Here is a 17,222-nt window from a genome sequence, read left to right as displayed (position 1 = left end):
CTGTGTATTGTCACCCTGTTTATTTAACTTATATGCAGAGTACATCATGAGAAACGCTGGACTGGAAGAAGCACAAGCTGGAATCAAGATTGCCAGGAGAAATATCAATAACCTCAGATATGCAGATGACACCACCCTTATGAAAGAAAGTGAAGAGGAACTAAAAAGCCTCTTGATGAAAGTGAAAATGGAGAGTGAAAAAGTTGGCTTAAAGTGCAACATTCAGAAAACGAAGATCATGGCATCTGGTCCCATCACTTCATGGCAAATAGATGGGGATACAGTGGAAACAGTGTCAGACTTTATTTTTCTGGGCTCCAAAATCACTACAGATGGTGACTGCAGCCATGAAATTAAAAGACGCTTACTCCTTGGAAGGAAAGTTACGACCAACCTAGATAGCATATTCAAAAGCAGAGACATTACTTTGCCAACAAAGGTCCGGCTAGTCAAGGCTCTGGTTTTTCCAGTAGTCATGTATGGATGTGAGAGTTGGACTGTGAAGAAAGCTGAGCGCCAAAGAATTGATGCTTTTGAACTGTGGTGTTGGAGAAGACTCTTGCGAGTCCCTTGGCCTGCTAGGAGATCCAACCAGTCCATTCTAAAGAGATGAGTCCTTTAGAAGGAATGATGCTAAAGCTGAAACTCCAGTACTTTGGCCACCTCATGCGAAGGGTTGACTCATTGGAAAAGACTCTGATGCTGGGAAAGATTGGGGGCAGGAGGAGAAGGGGATGACAGAGGATGAGATGGCTGGATGGCATCACCAACTTGATGGAAATGAGTTTGAGTGAACTCTGGGAGTTGGTGATGGACAGGGAGGCCTGGCATGCTGCAATTCACGGGGTCGCAAAGAGTCGGGCACGACTGAACGACTGACCTGACTTGATTGACCATCTGTGTGACTTCTTCAGAGAAATGGCTGTCTTCTGCCCATTTTTTAATTGGGTTATTTGGTGTTTTTTGATATTGAATTGTATGAGCTGTTTATATATTTTGGAAATTAAGCCATCTGCAAATATTTGCTGTCATTCTGTATGTTTTCTTTTTGTTTTATTGATTATTCCCTTTGTTGTTCAAAAGTTTTTTCGTTTGATTAGGTCCCATTTATTTATTTTTGCTTTTTTTTTGCCTTGGGAGACTGATCTAAGAAAATATTGCTATGATTTATGTCCAAAATATTTTGCTTGTGTTCCCTTCTAGGAGTTTTATGGCGTCTTATAATTGGGTCTTTAAACCATTTTGAGTTTACTTTTGTACATGGAGTGAGGGAGTGTTCTAATTTCACTTATTAACATATAGCCGTCCAGCTTTCCTAACACCACTCGCTGAAAAGACTGTCTTTTCTCCACTGTGTTTTCTCACCTCATTTGTCATAGATTAATTGACCATGTGTGTGTGGGGTTATTCTGTTCCACTGAGCTATGTGTATGTTTTTGTGCCAGTACCATGCTGTTTTGATCACTGTAGCTTTGTAATGTAGTCCAAAGTCTGGAAGTATTATGTTTCCAATGTTGTTCTTTTGTGTTTATGGTTCTGTATAAATTTTAAGATTATTTGTTCTAGTTCTGTGAAAAGTATCATGGGTATTTTCATAGGGATTACATGAAATTTATAGTTTGCTTTAGGTAGTATGGACATTTTAACAGTATTCTTCAAATCTAAGGTCATGAGATATCCTTCCATTTCTTTGAATCATATTTAGTTTCTTTTATCAATGTTATGTAGTTTTCAGTGTATAGGTCTTTCACTTCCTTGATTAAATTTATTTCTTAGAGTTTTGTGAAGGGGTTGACATCATATCAAATGGGATTTTTTTTTTACTCTTTTTTTTTTTTGTAATTTTATTTATTTATTTATTTTTAACTTTTGGCAGCCCTGGGTTTCGGCTGCTGCACCCAGAGCTTCTCTAGCTGAGGTAGGCGGGGTCTGCCCTTTTGCTGCGGTGCATAGCCTCTCTTAGCAGCGGCTTCTCTTTTTGCGGCACACAGGCACAGTAGTTGCAGCTCATGGGCCCCATTGCTCCTTGGCATGTGGAATCTTCCTGGACCAGGGATTGAACCCATGTCCCCTGCATTGGCAGGCGGATTCTTATCTGTTACACCACCACGGAAGTCCTTTTTACTCTCTTTCTGATCCTCATGTTTTCTTTTAAAAATAATGTGAGTTTTCTGCTTCATAATCTGTCCCTCTTTGGTTTAAATTAAAATTTGTTTAATTAACTAGCAGGAAGATGTTCCACATTTATTCTGTGACTATTAATAGTCTCCAGTGTAATATGTGGTTTAGCTCCAGTTTGGGAAGATGGATGGGATTATGTTAAAAAGAGGTCTCTAGGACTTGTTACTCCTTTGTTCATCTTATTGAGAAAGGAAGTAATGAATTTGTTGTTCATGTATGTCTTTTGCTCTTTTTGTTTTTTTAGTAGCTAAAGAAGTGTTATGTACCATTTTCTTCTGTCTCAAATATATTTTGATTAGTTACATTTTCAAGGTACTTTCTATTCTTTGCCTGTGTGATGACTGACATGTTTGAAGGAATTCCTCGATATTCTATTTTTAATTGATCTTTAAAGTTAATATAGCATATTTACTTTCAAGTGAAGGGTATCTACAATCTAGTAGTTAATTTCCAGCGAGTTTTACTCTACTGATTGTATATAATGCTCAAATGGACTGAGCAGAGGCTGTATGAGTTTTTATTGCACCGTGAGGCCTTATTTAATTTTCTGCCTAGAGATAGGAGATTACAGTAAAAGCTGAGTTAAAGATCAGGGTGAGGTTGGTGGTTGAGTTCCAACCTCAGAAATAAAAGACAGTGACAGAACTTGGGGATTTTCAACATACTAACTCAGTATAAAACCATAGACCTGGAATTATTCCAGTAAGAGCTTTAACTTAACCTTATCTGTTTTACTTATCTCCTGCCCTTGTAATCATTATTTGTAAAGCAAAGAGTTTCCTTTTCTCATGGAGGTGGTATAAGAAAAAGAATCCAGGAGACTTGTCCTCTGCAGTGAAGATTAGGAAGGGAAAGAGTTCCAGAGGATTTAGAATTGGAGGTGGCAGCTGCAAGAAAAATGGAAAATAGGCCAAGAACCGTCTGCCAACGCAGGAGATGCAGGAGACGCAGGTTCAAAAAGAGAGACACAGGTTCGATGCCTGGGTCAGGAAGATCCTTTGGCGGAGGGCATGGCTACCCACTCCAGTATTCTTGCCTGGAGAATCCCATGGACAGGGGAGACTGGCAGGCTACAGTCTTTAGAGTGGCGAAGAGTTGGACATGACTGAAGCTACTTAGCATGCAAGGAAAAGAGAATGCAAGGAACCAGTCTGTCCTTGAAAATAGAGGCCTTGGGACTGAACAATTGTTACCTGAAAACTGGGTTTACCTCTTGGTGGTTGTCAAGCCAATAGACACAACCATGCCAAATACTGGGAGAAGGAAATATTTGTCATTATTTACTTCCCTGGTGGCTCAGTGGTAAAGAATCCACCTGCTAGTGCAGGAGATGGAAGTTCGGTCCCTGGGTTGGGAAGATCCCCTTGAGAAGGAAATGGCAACCCACTCCAGCATTCTTGCCTGGGAAATCCCATGGACAGAAAAGCCCGGCAGGCTATAGTCCATGGGATAGCAAAGAATCAGACGAGACTGAGCACATATACATGTAGCAAGTAAGGAGAACACTGGGGAGCTTACCCAAAGCATTGTCTCCCCAACAGCAAAACTGGGAAAGTTTTAAACTAAAGTGAAAGAAAGAAAGTGAAGTCACTCAGTCGTGACAGACTCTTTGTGACCCCACGGACTGTAGCCTACCAGCCTCCTCCGTCCATGGAATTTTCCAGGCAAGACTACTGGAGTGGGTTGCCATTTCCTTCTTCTTTAAGGGTACTTGCATATTCACGAAGGGGCTTGAACAGAGAAGAATTCAGCATAGAATTGGAACAAAGGTCAACAGAGCCCAAGGTTTAGTTGATTGAAGTCTGGAGGGTCAACATCATCTTCCCACCCTCCAGCTGGAAGGGAGCCTTAGTTCCTGTGGACCTCAAAGGTATTCCCTTGAGGAACCAGGGCCCTGCCCCCCACGGCAGCAGTGTTGTTTCTTGACTGCTCCTCCCTTGTTTCAGCATTCCCTCATGTGGCACTTGTGGTAAAGAACCCGCCTGCCAGTGCAGGAGACATAAGAGATGTGGGTTTGATCCTTGGGTTGGGAAGATCCCCTGGAGAAGGGCATGGCAACCCACTCCAGTATCCTTTCCTGGGAAATCCCATGGACAGAGAAGCCTGGCGGGATACAGTCAATAGGGTCACAGAGTAATACACAACTGAAGTGACTTAGCACTAGTGTTAGATTATCTAGTTCAACTCATTAATTTTGGACTTCCCTGGTGGCTCAAACGGTAAAGAATCTGGGGACCTAGGTTCGATCCCTAGGTCGGGAAGCTACCCTGAAGGAGGCAATGGGTACCACTCCAGTGTTCTTCCCTAGAGAATTCCAGAGACAGAGGAGCCTGGCAAGCTACAGTCCATGGAGTTGCAAAGAGTCAGACATGACTGAGCAGCTACCACCACCACGAGCAAGAGCATTAATTACTAAGACCTGCTGAAGGGCAAGCATTGAAGCCAGGCTTAGATCACAAAATGGTTTAGGCCAAAATGGTTCTCTTACGTCAAGAAAGCCATATGTGATTCTGTTTCTCCAGGGACTCTAATCTGCTTTGCATAATCAAAAGGCTCCTGTAGTTAGTTCCTCAAAAGTTATAAAATGGGAGTTCTTTTTTAAGCTAAATGCACGCAGTCTTTTATATTTTGATTTTGGATATTAGCTACTGTTAAAAAAAAAATTCAACCCAGTAAATTTGAAGATCTAATCAGTTTCATTCAGAAATCTGACAATATGCCATCTAGTGAATAGCAGGATATTCAAGGAGCTGTACAAGATGGAAGGTTTTATAGGCAGAAAGAAGGTAGGATAAGGAAGCTAAAAGAGTAGACTATTTCAGACAGTGTTTTGGGCAGATTACCTCATTAGTGCTGACCAAGAAATTAACTGACTGGCTTAAAATTTCACTATTTGGAGAGTCTGAAACTACAGTTCAGTTAGGTATTAGTCTTGATGGGACTTAGCACAAATAAGTCCATCTTGGGCTTGTTGTTTCTTCTTAATACTATTTACCAAAAAGGAATTGATGGGAGGTGGAGGAGGCATTAAGTATAATGAGAAAATAGATTCAAGACAATCATTTGATCCAATTTGGTGATGAGATGTGAGACTTTGGGAGAAGAGGAATTTATGGCTATCCCTAGATTTTTGGCCTGGAAAATTGGGTATATACATACCATAAAGCCATTTCCCAAGAAAGACGACATGTATAAGGCAGGCTTATGGGGATAATACGAGAATTAAGTGTTTTGTGTTCTTTGGCTATGGTGGGTCTTCATTGCTTCATGCAGGCTTTCTCCAGTAGAAGAAGGGGCGCTACTCTCTGTTGTGCGTGCAGGGCTTCTCATGCCTCCGGGGCTGCTCCTGCTGCAGCATGCAGGCTTCCTAGTTGCCCCTCATGGGCTTAGTAGTTGTGGCAAACAGACTTAGTTGCTCCTCAGCATGTGGAATCTTCCTGGACCAGGGGTCAAACTGGTGTCCCTTGCATTACAAGGCAGATTTCTTAACCACTGATCCACCAGGGAAGCCCAGGAATATAGTTTTAAGTCTCTTGAATTTGAGGAATGCCTGGAACATTTAAGTGGAGATATTTAATAGGTAGGTAGTTACCTGGGCTAGAGCTCAGGCATATAGGTGGAAAAGAGCATATAGATGATACTTGAATCCCAGATTGTGCCCATGAGCAAGTGAAAAGAGTCCTGAGGAATTGTGCTTAGAGGAACATAGATATTTAGAAGCAGGTGAAGTAAATGAGAAAAAGACTGGCAAAGAGGTTGGAGGAGAAATAGGTCTTGGAGTTACAAGAGTCAAGGAAGGAGAGAATTTCAAAGACAAGAGAAGAATTGGTCAGAGGGAAGGCAGTAGCTTTAGAAACTGGATTTTTTTTTTTTTTTTAATGTATTTAAATGCTTCTGTGAAAGGAACCAGGAGACACAGGTTTGATCCCTAGGTTGGGAAGATCCCTTGGAGGAGGAAATGGTAACCCACTCCAGTATTCTTGCCTGGGAAATCCTATGGACAGAGGAGCCTAGCGGGCTGCAGTCCATGGGATCACAAAGAGTCGGACATGACTGAAATGACTGAGCATGAAAGGAACCAGTAATCAGGGGAAGGGGCCCCTGAGGGAATAAAAGTAGAGAAGACTAGTCTTTATGCCAGAAGAAGGCATAGAGTTTATTTACTGGAAGTGGAAAAAGCAAAGCTATACTGCAGAGTAATGAATGAAGGAAACGTACTGTGAAAGAACCTTTTGTGCCTCCAGAAAATTACTATATTTGAAGGAACTTTTAAAAATCAGACTCTTCATCAGTTCCTAATTTATTTTAGGAAACTGTTTCCCAAGGAAAAAACCCATTAGTTTGGAACTAGAGGATTTCTTTGCATCAGATACTAAGATGAAAGAATCACCAACAAATGGTGACTGTGACAAGGCAGCGGTGACACAAGTGAAGAGGCCAGAGGAAATTAAGGTGGAACCCGACAATACTCAGGTAGATATTTCACCGTATTTTCTGTTTTCCAGGGTAGCACTTAATTATAAATTTTAGTATGCAGATGCTAGTTTATTGATTGAAAATCTTAATTCCTTCCCCAGAGCAGTTGACCAAGTAATGTAGAATGTGTGGTTAAGTGCCATAATAAGCATGTGCAAGAATGTGAGAGAAAGATGGACTGTTTGGATGTGGGTATTGGGTTTAATAAAAAAAAAGATTGCTTAGGGTATTATGGGTCTGTCTGAGGTTAGCACATACTTGTTTTCATTTTTCTTAACTTGAAACAATACAAATAACTAGTTATATGCTTTTGTGCTACTATCTCTATTAAGTAATAGAATTATTTAGTACATTTTAAGTACTTAGAGTTTTTCTTTGTTTATCCAAGTTAGATTCATTTTTATCCTTAAACTTTTTTAGACTTATCAAATGCTAAAGAACATATAAAGGATAAATTAGATCAAGCTGTAAGCAGGGCTAAATTTCCTTAGATTGTCTGTATATGAACCTGTTGAAATTTACAATGAAAAGCAATTTCATTTTAAATTTACTTCTAGTATTCTGTTTAGAAATAACATAAATTAGTACCAAGTAAAGGGTATGACTCCCATTGGATGACAATGGGCAATATTAATATTGTCCATCTAGAAAATACCTGTTACTTCTTCAGTTCTTGAACATTCAAAGACATAGAGCAAGTTTGGGTTGATTGCCTGATGCTCTGAAAAAAAATCCTGCTTTGTAAGACTCATTCAGCCCAGTCTAAGAATTTTTTTTTAAGGTCCTTATGAAGACAATTAGCTGTTGGTGATCAGAACAAGAAGGGGAAATAAGTACCATTATTGAGTATGTCTACCCTCTTTTTGTAGTAGCTGCTAAGGGACTATGTTAACAAAAACTTATAAAGTCGTATCTAGGTACAGTAGAAAATACTGTAATAATTAGTGGGTGTTACCAGCCAGAAGTCACCAGAAGGGGAGTATTTACTTATATACCATGGTTCAATGCAATAATACAATTCACTGAACAGACTTGAGCATAATATATCATTTTCTATTGATTGATTGATGCTTTTCATTATTTTCAACTTTTTTTTTTTTTTTTTTTTTAGGAGTACTGTCAAGCCCAACAGCCCAAAACTCAGGAGAATGACCTGAAAATAAACTCTGCATTTTCAGACAGTGGTAATAGAATTACTTAAGTTAATCATATTTATTCTGACAAATATGATGGCCAGTTTATTCTCCTTTTTTAGAATCCCCTTGAATAGTGCATTGATTGTTTTGAGTTTCAAGTCCAGAAGAAGTAACCTCTAAAAGATAATGAAAGAATGCATTCTTAATTTTATATAAATACTAATTTTTTTTTCCTTCCTGTTTTGTATTTATAGCTCCTCAGATCACTACAGGCATTCAGCTTTCTCTGGCATCATCTGGCATGAATAAGATGCTTCCTTCAATTTCAACCACAGCTGTTCAGGTTTCCTGTTCTGGTTGTAAAAAAGTTTTTCAAAAGGGACAAACTGCTTATCAGAGGAAAGGTTCTACTGAGCTTTTCTGCTCCACACCATGCATCACTGAATACATTTCATCTGGCAGTTCACCAGCTCTTCCGAAGAGAACTTGTTCAAACTGCTCTAAGTATATAATTATAAATTATGCCCTCTTTTACTTCCCTACATAGATCTTGATCAGAATGTTGATTGTAATTTTGTTTGTTTTTTTTCTGAAGTAATCACCTTGGTTTAGGGTAAAGAAGTTGCTTCTGCTTTTGGTTCCTGCAATAGATTGTTCAGAAGTAGTTTTTGTGTGTGTGTTTATTAAGAGAATTGCAGAAATTAAGACGATAGGAGTTGTGTTTCTCTTTACCTTTAAATAATGTGACTTCCAAAACTTATTTTCCTCTTCTTTACATTGGAAATTCTCTACAATTGGGGTAACTGTGTGCCCATTCTGTTTTATCATTTAACTGTATAGAAAGTAACTTACTAAAAACTTAATCATAATAAGTTACTTTTTGACCTTCCAAGGAGTAAAGTTTTATAATGCTTCTCTTGTAGTGGCAAGTGAAGTTGTTTCATAATTTTCCTTTGAAAAATTTAATGGCCTTCAGTAAACATAGATGTATGTATGTAGTCTTAAGGTTTCTGTGAACTATTATTGGGGTCTCTTTGCTAACTTTTTTACTTATGTGAGACAATTTAGGTAAGGAGAAAAGTAATAGTGATTTAATAACATTCAGAATTTTGAACTCTACACTGAGATATATAAAGGTTCAGTGCTTTGAGAGTCATATGGTATTATAAATCTAGTTTGTTATTTCTCATTAAATTCTAGTGTTAAACGTTTTAAATGTTCTTTGTTTCAGAACAAGAGAATACATGAGCCACCAGTTTTGCCACTAAATATGATTAAATGCCTTTCAAATAGTACCTTGTTTTGGGATCAAATTGCCACGATCTGAATCTTGCTTCCTTAGTTCACATTTTGATACTACATGTGATCCCTGAGTGGCTTTATCAACGTCATCTGGGAGCCTGTTAGACATGTAGAATCTCAGGTTTCCCCAGGCCTATTAATCAGAACTCCATTTATCCCCAAGTGATTCATATACATGCCAAAGTTCAAGCAACATTGAGAACTTCTTAGTATTCCCATCTGTCTTGTTAAATGTACACAAGATTTATGATCATTCAATAATACATTTAAGTGGTCAGAACAATCCTGGCATGTAATAAGAACCCAGGAAATGTTGGCTGTCGGTGGTATTCTCTGAACAAACTCACAAACTCTTTACATTGGTTGCTTTAGCTCCTCATTTGGCTGCTGCTTCAGGAGTTAGCCCTGGCTTCATCTTCCTCCCCAGAATTCTACTTACCTTTTCTCTTGTGCTTTGTAAACCTTTTAACACTGTACTTTATTCTTTTTCTTTTTTGCTGTGGGCTGTATGGCGTTCTCTTCAGCATGCTTTCTTTCTCTGCAGAATCATAAAACTGGAAGGGACTTTAGAGATCATCCTGTTCAAACATTTTCTTTTGGTTTTGAGGAAACTGAGGCCCTGAGAAGTTAAGGTATCATGTTCCTGTGTTTGGAGTTTATCCGTTACACATCTTCAGCAGAGCTCCCAGGCAGATTGAAAAGGCTGAAGCAGGAAAGATTTAGTGTGTAAGTTGTTCTTTAAGGCAAAGAAATCCAATATGAACAAAAAATCAAGTTTTAACTTTCTCTGGAATAAAAATGTTTTGATACAAAATACTTAATTGGTGGAAAGGTAGTGATGCTTAGGCTAGGAGAGGCCATCCATTGTTCAGAATAATGTGTACTTTTTTCAGAACTTTTTATTCTGCATTCATCTGTGTTCATTAGCATCTTGTACTGATACATACTTCTCAGAATTTTTAGCTCATTACCAGTTACCAGTGAGGTTTTTTTTTAATAACAGTGATTTAAAATCTGTTTTGAGTCAATATAGGGTTTTTTTTTTTTTTTTTGAAGATCAGTTGATTTACAATGTTGTGTTAGAGTCAGTGTAGTTTTTATTCTGGTTCATGAGCCAATTGAAAGATAGCTTTGAAAATGACATTTTAAATCATGTTAGAAAGATAAGACCCTTTATTTATTTGGCCATACCTAAAGGAGATCAGTCCTAGGTGTTCATTGGAAGGACTGTTGTTGAAGCTGAAACTCCAGTACTTTGGCCACCTGATGTGAAGAACTGACTCATTTGAAAAGACCCTGATGCTGGGAAAGATTGAGAGCAGGAGGAGAAGGGGAGGGCAGGATGAAGTGGTTGGATGGCATCACCAACTCAATGGACACAAGTTTGGGTAAACTCCGGGAGTTGGTGATGGGCAGGGAGGCCTGGCGTGCTGCAGTTCATGGGGTCGCCAAGAGTTGGACACGACTGAGCGACTGAACTGAACTGAACCACATGTCTTGTAGGATCTTAAGTTTCCTGACCAAGGATTGAACTGTGTCACCCTTGGCAGTGAAATCACAGAGTCCTAACCACGACTGCCAGGAAATTCCCATTTTTTTTGTTTTTTTTTTTTTAATAAGGCCTTAGTATATTAGAAGCCAGCAATCTAGTATGCTAGTAGCAGTGAAAGCCAGTAAGCATTTTAGACTTCCATGCTTCTGCCAGTGTAGTTTCTTCTGCCTTCCTTCCCCTCTGGCTAATTTCTTACTATCTGAAAGATCTGCCTCAGATATTTGTACCCTTTATCTGTTCCCATACCATTCCTTCCTCTCCTTTCCCCCACCTACCACCCAGATAATTGTTCCATGGTCTGGGTTTTCATAGTGTCCATAACTCCCAAAACATTTTTCATAAAATAAAATTCTTAAAGAATTGATATTGTTGGCCCTCCACCTGAGTCAGTGCCCAAGGTGCCACTCACGGCCCCCACTGAAGCCACCTCTACTGAGCAGGCGGGCCCCCAGAGTGCTCTGTAGGTGTAGACTGGGACGGGAACAGGCGGGTCTCCTACACAATACTTCATCCTGAAGAGTTGTGCCTACTTTGTGGCCAGTGGCAAGCTCAATCACCAGAGATGATTGTTGGTGAAAGGGATGAATACACATGAGGCTGAGAGAAGGTAGTACAGATTTGTATGGGAAGCCTCAGTCCTTGCTGTTGTAAATAGATGGGTTACATATTCAGTTACTATTTCAGACTTGTACCAGCTGCATTTTCTCACAATAAAGCTGTATCCTGTCAAAAAAAAAAAAAAAAGAATTGATATTGTTCCAGTTAGACTATGAACCTCTGGACATTAGGGACTAGATTACATTCATCTTTGTATGCCCAAATCCTAAACACTGTTAGGGACACAGTGAATCCTAGAAAAACATTTTGTCACAACTCAGATACTGCATTTAGAGCTACAGCTTAAACCAGTAAAATGACTGGTGTTAGGATAATGAAAACTGACGTATTATTTTGGTGCTGTTTAAGGAGGCAGAAAGCTTATAGTACAGATAGTCCCCAACTTCCAGTGGTTCTCCATGATGACTTTTTGACTTTACAGTGGTGCTAAAGTAGTACACATTCAGCAGAAACTTACTTCAAATTTTGAATTTTGATCTTTCCCTGGGCTAGTACAATAATATGCAGTATCATATTCTCACAATGGGAGGCAGCGGCAGTGAGCCCCAGCTCCCAATCAGTCACATGATCACAAGGATAAACAACTCATAAACTTAAAAATTATTATGTACCCCTACAACCATTCTTTCACGTTTGGTACCATATTCATTAAGTTATATGATATATTCATCACTTTATAATAAGACTTTTTATCGGATGATTTTACCCATCTGTAGGTTGTTAAGGTAAGTGTTCTAAACACATTTAAAGTAGACTAGACTAAGCTATGATGTTCTATAGGTTAGATGTACATTTTCAACTTATGATATTTTCAGTTTAAAATGGGTTTATCTGGACATAACCCTGTCATAAGTCAAGGAAGATTTGTACCTAAAAATTTGTTCATATTGGGGTATTAAAGTAGTGTTGATTTCAGGAGTATTTCATTTGGAAAACTATTATCTTGAAAGATTGATACTCTGAAGGATCTAGGTAGCCAGAGATTTTGTTTTTTCCTGTAGTAGCAGTTCTCAGATTTTCTGGTTTCTGGATCCCTTTACATACAACAATTTTTGAAGACCATCTTTATTTTATGTAGATCACATCTAGCTATACATATATTGTGTTAGAAATTTAAACTGAAGAATTTTTAACTATTATTAACTCAGTAAATAGTGCATATTGACATAAGTATTTTTTTATGAAAACAGCTTTTTAAAAAAATTAGTGAGCATTGTTTTGTTAGTATGGCAAACTGCTTTACTGTCTGGCTGGATTTTCATATCTGCTTGTGCATTCAGTTTGTTACAAAATGTTGTTTTGGTTGAAGTCTAAAGAAAATCTGACCTTACAAATAAATAATTGAAAAAAGGAGGAGTGTTTAGCTTTTGAGATAGTTGTAAATGTGTTTTTGATACTACTTGAATGGTAATTTCTTAAATGTCAGTTGTAGTGTGGAATCTGAAACCACATCAGTGAATTTTTTGTACTGTCACCTGAAAATTTAGTGGTCTGTTTGTACTTAGAATGGTTCTTTTACCCACAAATGATTTTTGCTGCATATTATCATCATTTGGAAAATACTGATTCCCTGAGGTATGCAGACTTCCAAATGTTGTCATTTCATTATGGAGTATTTTAAAATCACATTTGCTTTTGTTTTTTTGTAATTTATTTAGTTCTTACTCCTTTTTTTATTCTATTCTGACTTTTTTTTTTTTTTTTTGGGGCCTTGCCCTGTGGCATGTGGGATCTTATTAGTTCCCCAACCAGAGATCAAACCAAATTCAGATTTTCTTATTTCAAGGCTTATGTTTCTACTATTTTACGGTTCTTCAGGTATATGAAACAAGGGGAGAGAGTTATTTAAGGGAGTGGTTTAGGTTATGAAGAGAAAATAATTGGAGTAGTTTAATGGTGCCCTTGTTGTTTATTTTTTAGAGACATTTTAAATCTAAAGGATGTGATCAGTATTCAGCTGGAAGATACTACCACTAGCAAAACTTTTTGCAGTCAGTCTTGTCTTTCATCATATGAAGAAAAAAGAAAGCCAGTTGTTACCATATGTGCTAATAGTGTTTCAGCCAAGTGCAGCATGTGTCAGACGACTACTGCTGTAAGTTGCAATATTTCTTAACCTTTAGGGATTCTGAATATTCTGCTTAAATATCAGAGTTTTTACTGGATCTTTTTTTTTAATCCTAGATTCAGTATGAAGTAAAATACCAGAGTGTGAAACATAGTCTTTGCTGTAATGCCTGTTTTTCAAAATTTCACTCCGCTAACAACCTCATCATGAACTGTTGTGAGAATTGTGGAGCTTACTGTTCCACTAGCTCTAGTATGTTTCATATACTTCAAATGGAAGGACAGTCTCATTACTTTAATAGTTCAAAGAGTATTACTACACATAAGCAGGTATGAATAAAGATCACTTCATTTTGAATTTGATTGCATAAGACTCAAGTGAGAAATGGGACAGTTGACTCCCATTAGTTGGCTTGTGAATGTTTTCACCTTAGGAAAATGTGGGGGTATAGATTTTAGTATCATTGGAATTATTTTTAGTTGGTAAGATAATGAAAGAGGTGAAAGAATAGTTCTTTTTTACACAACAGTTCATTATAAAAGATGCATGGAGATTTTCCTGAAGAATCTCAGGGTGATCACCTTACCTTGAGAAAAGGCCAGCAGAAGGAAGCTTATTTATAAACTAGATGGCAACAATAACAATAGCCTGTTGGTCAGTAAGACTCAACCACAGAAATGTTTTTTATTTTTAATTCCATATATTTAATTCTTACACCTCATAAGCAAGGCTGAAAGATGAATCAAGAATGTCGCGTGCTTTTCTGAATCAGGAATCCTAGTAGGCAGTAAACCAATGAGAAATAATCCTCTGTTTCTGTTAGGAGAGCCTTGGATGTGTGGCTCTGAGAACAGAGAAGCTGACCCTGCTCTACTGGATTGAGATGACACAGTTAGTGTTCTGAGTCCCTTTCATGAGGTGGACTGTCACATGTCTTGCACATTCAGATACTGTTTTGAAATACAACTCTATGCCTGTAAATTCTTCCTTAAAAACAAGCAGTTGAAGATGGGAGTCTCAACAAGCCACAATTCAAATAGGTCATCTGGGAACCACAGCTTTTCTGTGGCAGAATTCCCACACCATGAGAGTATCCTCCCTTGGGACCAGAAATGGGAGAACAAAGGGCATAGAACTCTGTCTGAAAACAGTTAATGCCATTCCTTCTTTTCTTTCTTTACCCCTCACAGTCAGTAAATAGACCTCCCATTTTAAGAACCTATATTTGAGTACTCAGTTATTCGGCATGTGTGATAGGGTACGACTGATTTGGCTAGATGAGTTAAAAGGCACATCTGACACAATGCCATGCTACATTTAAGGTATTGTATGATTTTGATAATGGAGAAAACCCATACTGTTAGTGAACTGTAGTCAGGAATTAGATTAAGTCTTGGCTTTCCCACATGAGTAATATGTTAATTATATCACTCTTGGTTAATATTAAATATTGGTGAGTTGTTACATTTCTCAAAATATGAAAATTCATACTGATAAGGGACAAAAATAGTAATTTTCAAAATTATACTGTTTTTTGTTACATTGTTCCTTTACCAACATTCTTTCACAGAAAACCTATTATCTGTATTTGTCTTTGCATTTTGTACGCCTAAAAGCTGTTTGATTTCATCACTGTTAGTGTTAACTAACCGTTTCACCAGAAAGAGCAGGTGGTGAACCTCTCGATTTCTATCCTTTTCCTTTGCACACTTAGCTGCTTACAGAATGCACTGTGTTCTGTACCTCTCACTGCTTGTATGTAGCTTTCTTAGAATATGCTTGCAATTTTTACCATGAAGTTAGGCTAGAAAACAGTGATTCCCACAGCATTTTGTAATGTGTATTAGGCCCTTTTTTTGACTCCTCCTTAGCACCAGTGGAAGGCTTTCCTTTAAAGGCTGATGCCCCAGTTGGCATTGGGGAAGGATCTGTAATTATAAGACTTGTGTTCATTTATGAAGTTGGGTTTGATTTCTTGGAATGAAGAGCATCTTATGACCACTTCATTGCTTGCATATGTATTGTTATTGCTATTAATATACCTAACAATACAAATAATTATCTAATAGATTAATCAGTTTCCTTTCATTTTAGTCATTGCAACCTATAAGGGCCTTTTTTTCTGGTTTTTAAGAAAGCGCAAAAATGTGACTTTGTTGTTGTTATAATATTTCAATTAAGCATGGTAGTGGGTATATGTCATAGAGCAAGAATCTGAACATTATTTTACTCTCTTAACAGAAACCAGCCAAATCACTACCACCTGTTCTTTGCAAATCATTGAAGCCCACAGATGAAATGATTGAGACTACCAGTGACTTGGGGAAGACAGAGCTTTTCTGCTCTATTAATTGTTTCTCTGCTTACAGTAAAGCTAAGATGGAATCTTCTACAGGTATTATTTGCTTAGCAGTTATCAGAGATTTAGTAACTGTTGAACAATATTACTGCTTTCCCTTAATTTATAACTTTGATTCATTGCCAAATTAAGCTGACTTAAAACAGGTAGTGGCTGGAGTTGAGGCCTGGGAGGGTGGGGAGGAAGCAGGGAGGGGAAAAAAAATCTAAAACTTGTTTCAAAGAAAGATTTTCCATTGTTTTTGCATGAAAGGAATGCCACTTCATCAAAAGATTTAATATTTACTTGTAAAGATTGTTGTATTAGAATACAGAATCTTCTACTTTGCCCTGCTTTATAAAAACAAGGCTCTGAGTTACATTTTTCACATGAAGCAGAGCTAGTTGAAAATACTTTGATGTTCACTAATAGAAAGGGATAGATAATCCAGAGCCAACTATGTATTCCACCAAAGAGTCTCATATAGGACCAGTAGTGTTAATTTCATAGACAGTAGAATGAATAATTCCCTTGGGGCTTATGCATCATGCAGATGGACTTATTATAGAAATCTCTGCAATACCTAAGACACCAGCCTAGCTCCTTCATATTGAAGTTGATGAATCCTGGAATGGTTAGAAATGATACCTGTTAGGAGATCCTATAGGAATCTTTTTTGTGTTCTTCATGGGTAATTTCACAGTAAAGATTTGCTTGAAACTTTAAGCAAATAATACGAAAGGACTAAGAAACTGTGCAAACGTAAAAAGATATGAAAAATGTAAATTATCAGTTTAATGTTGGTGTTAATGTTATCCTAAAGAACCTGGCTATTCGTAAGCCCTAATAAAAAGTACTCCAATACTCATCAATACTTAAAGCTATTAGATACTTATGTTATTCATTGAGATACTTGTTATTAAACAGTGCTTTCTGACTGGTTGATTCTGCCTGGTTTATAAGAAATCTTTTCATTTTTATCAATAAATGTTTCAGCAGTACGTGATGCTTCAACGAATCTCCCTTCTCCAAAGAAAGATGCAACTCCAGTTATAAGCAATATAGTGTCATTGGCAGATACTCATGATGCCCTGCCCATTGTGAACTCTGATGTATTACAAGGTAAAAATTGATGTGAAGATATTTGACATATACACTGTTTTGCCATACTTGATTATAGAATCTGTCTTTATTCTGTTTCCTTTCAGTTGTCTAATATGAAATAAATATAATTAATGATACTATTTTATAGCTTATGGTGTAAGATCTTGAATTTATGCTTTAACAGGTACAGTTTCTTCAGTAACAGCAAATGTCATTGAGGATGTAAGTTTTATTTTTAATTGTTTTTGCTACTGCCTTTTAAAAAAAAATTATTTATTTTTGGCTATTCTGGGTCTTTGCTGTTGCATGGGCTTTTTTCTAGTTGCTGTGAGTGGGGCTACTCTCTAGTTCCAGTGTATGGGCTTCTCACTGTGGTGACTTCTCTCGCTGACCACGGGCCCTAGGCACGTGTGGTTCAGTAGTTGTGGCTCCCAGGCCCTAGAGCTC

At 37.8% G+C, this 17,222-nt stretch overlaps 1 protein-coding gene across 9 annotated transcripts in view; it reads left to right on the top strand.

Moving 5' to 3' along the window:
• Positions 1-17,222, top strand: part of ZMYM1 (zinc finger MYM-type containing 1) — a 41,865-nt gene that overhangs the window by 5,916 nt on the left and 18,727 nt on the right. The window contains exons 2-9 of one of the 9 annotated variants that reach the window (XM_070786867.1): positions 6,491-6,654; positions 7,769-7,841; positions 8,048-8,297; positions 13,186-13,360; positions 13,450-13,662; positions 15,575-15,728; positions 16,671-16,793; positions 16,960-16,997. In XM_070786867.1, coding sequence (XP_070642968.1) covers positions 6,559-6,654; positions 7,769-7,841; positions 8,048-8,297; positions 13,186-13,360; positions 13,450-13,662; positions 15,575-15,728; positions 16,671-16,793; positions 16,960-16,997 — 1,122 coding nt within the window. In that variant the 5' untranslated portion in view covers positions 6,491-6,558. Of the gene's footprint in view, positions 1-6,490; positions 6,655-7,768; positions 7,842-8,047; positions 8,298-9,639; positions 9,822-13,185; positions 13,361-13,449; positions 13,663-15,574; positions 15,729-16,667; positions 16,794-16,959; positions 16,998-17,222 lie in introns of those variants that run through there. The other 8 variants (XM_019957878.2, XM_019957879.2, XM_019957880.2 and 5 more) reach the window with 8 other exon arrangements.

The sequence above is a fragment of the Bos indicus genome, chromosome 3, assembly GCF_029378745.1.
Source record: "Bos indicus isolate NIAB-ARS_2022 breed Sahiwal x Tharparkar chromosome 3, NIAB-ARS_B.indTharparkar_mat_pri_1.0, whole genome shotgun sequence".
Lineage (NCBI taxonomy): Eukaryota > Metazoa > Chordata > Mammalia > Artiodactyla > Bovidae > Bos > Bos indicus.
Note: the sequence above shows the minus strand (reverse complement) of the source record. Positions and strands in the feature narration are given on the sequence as shown.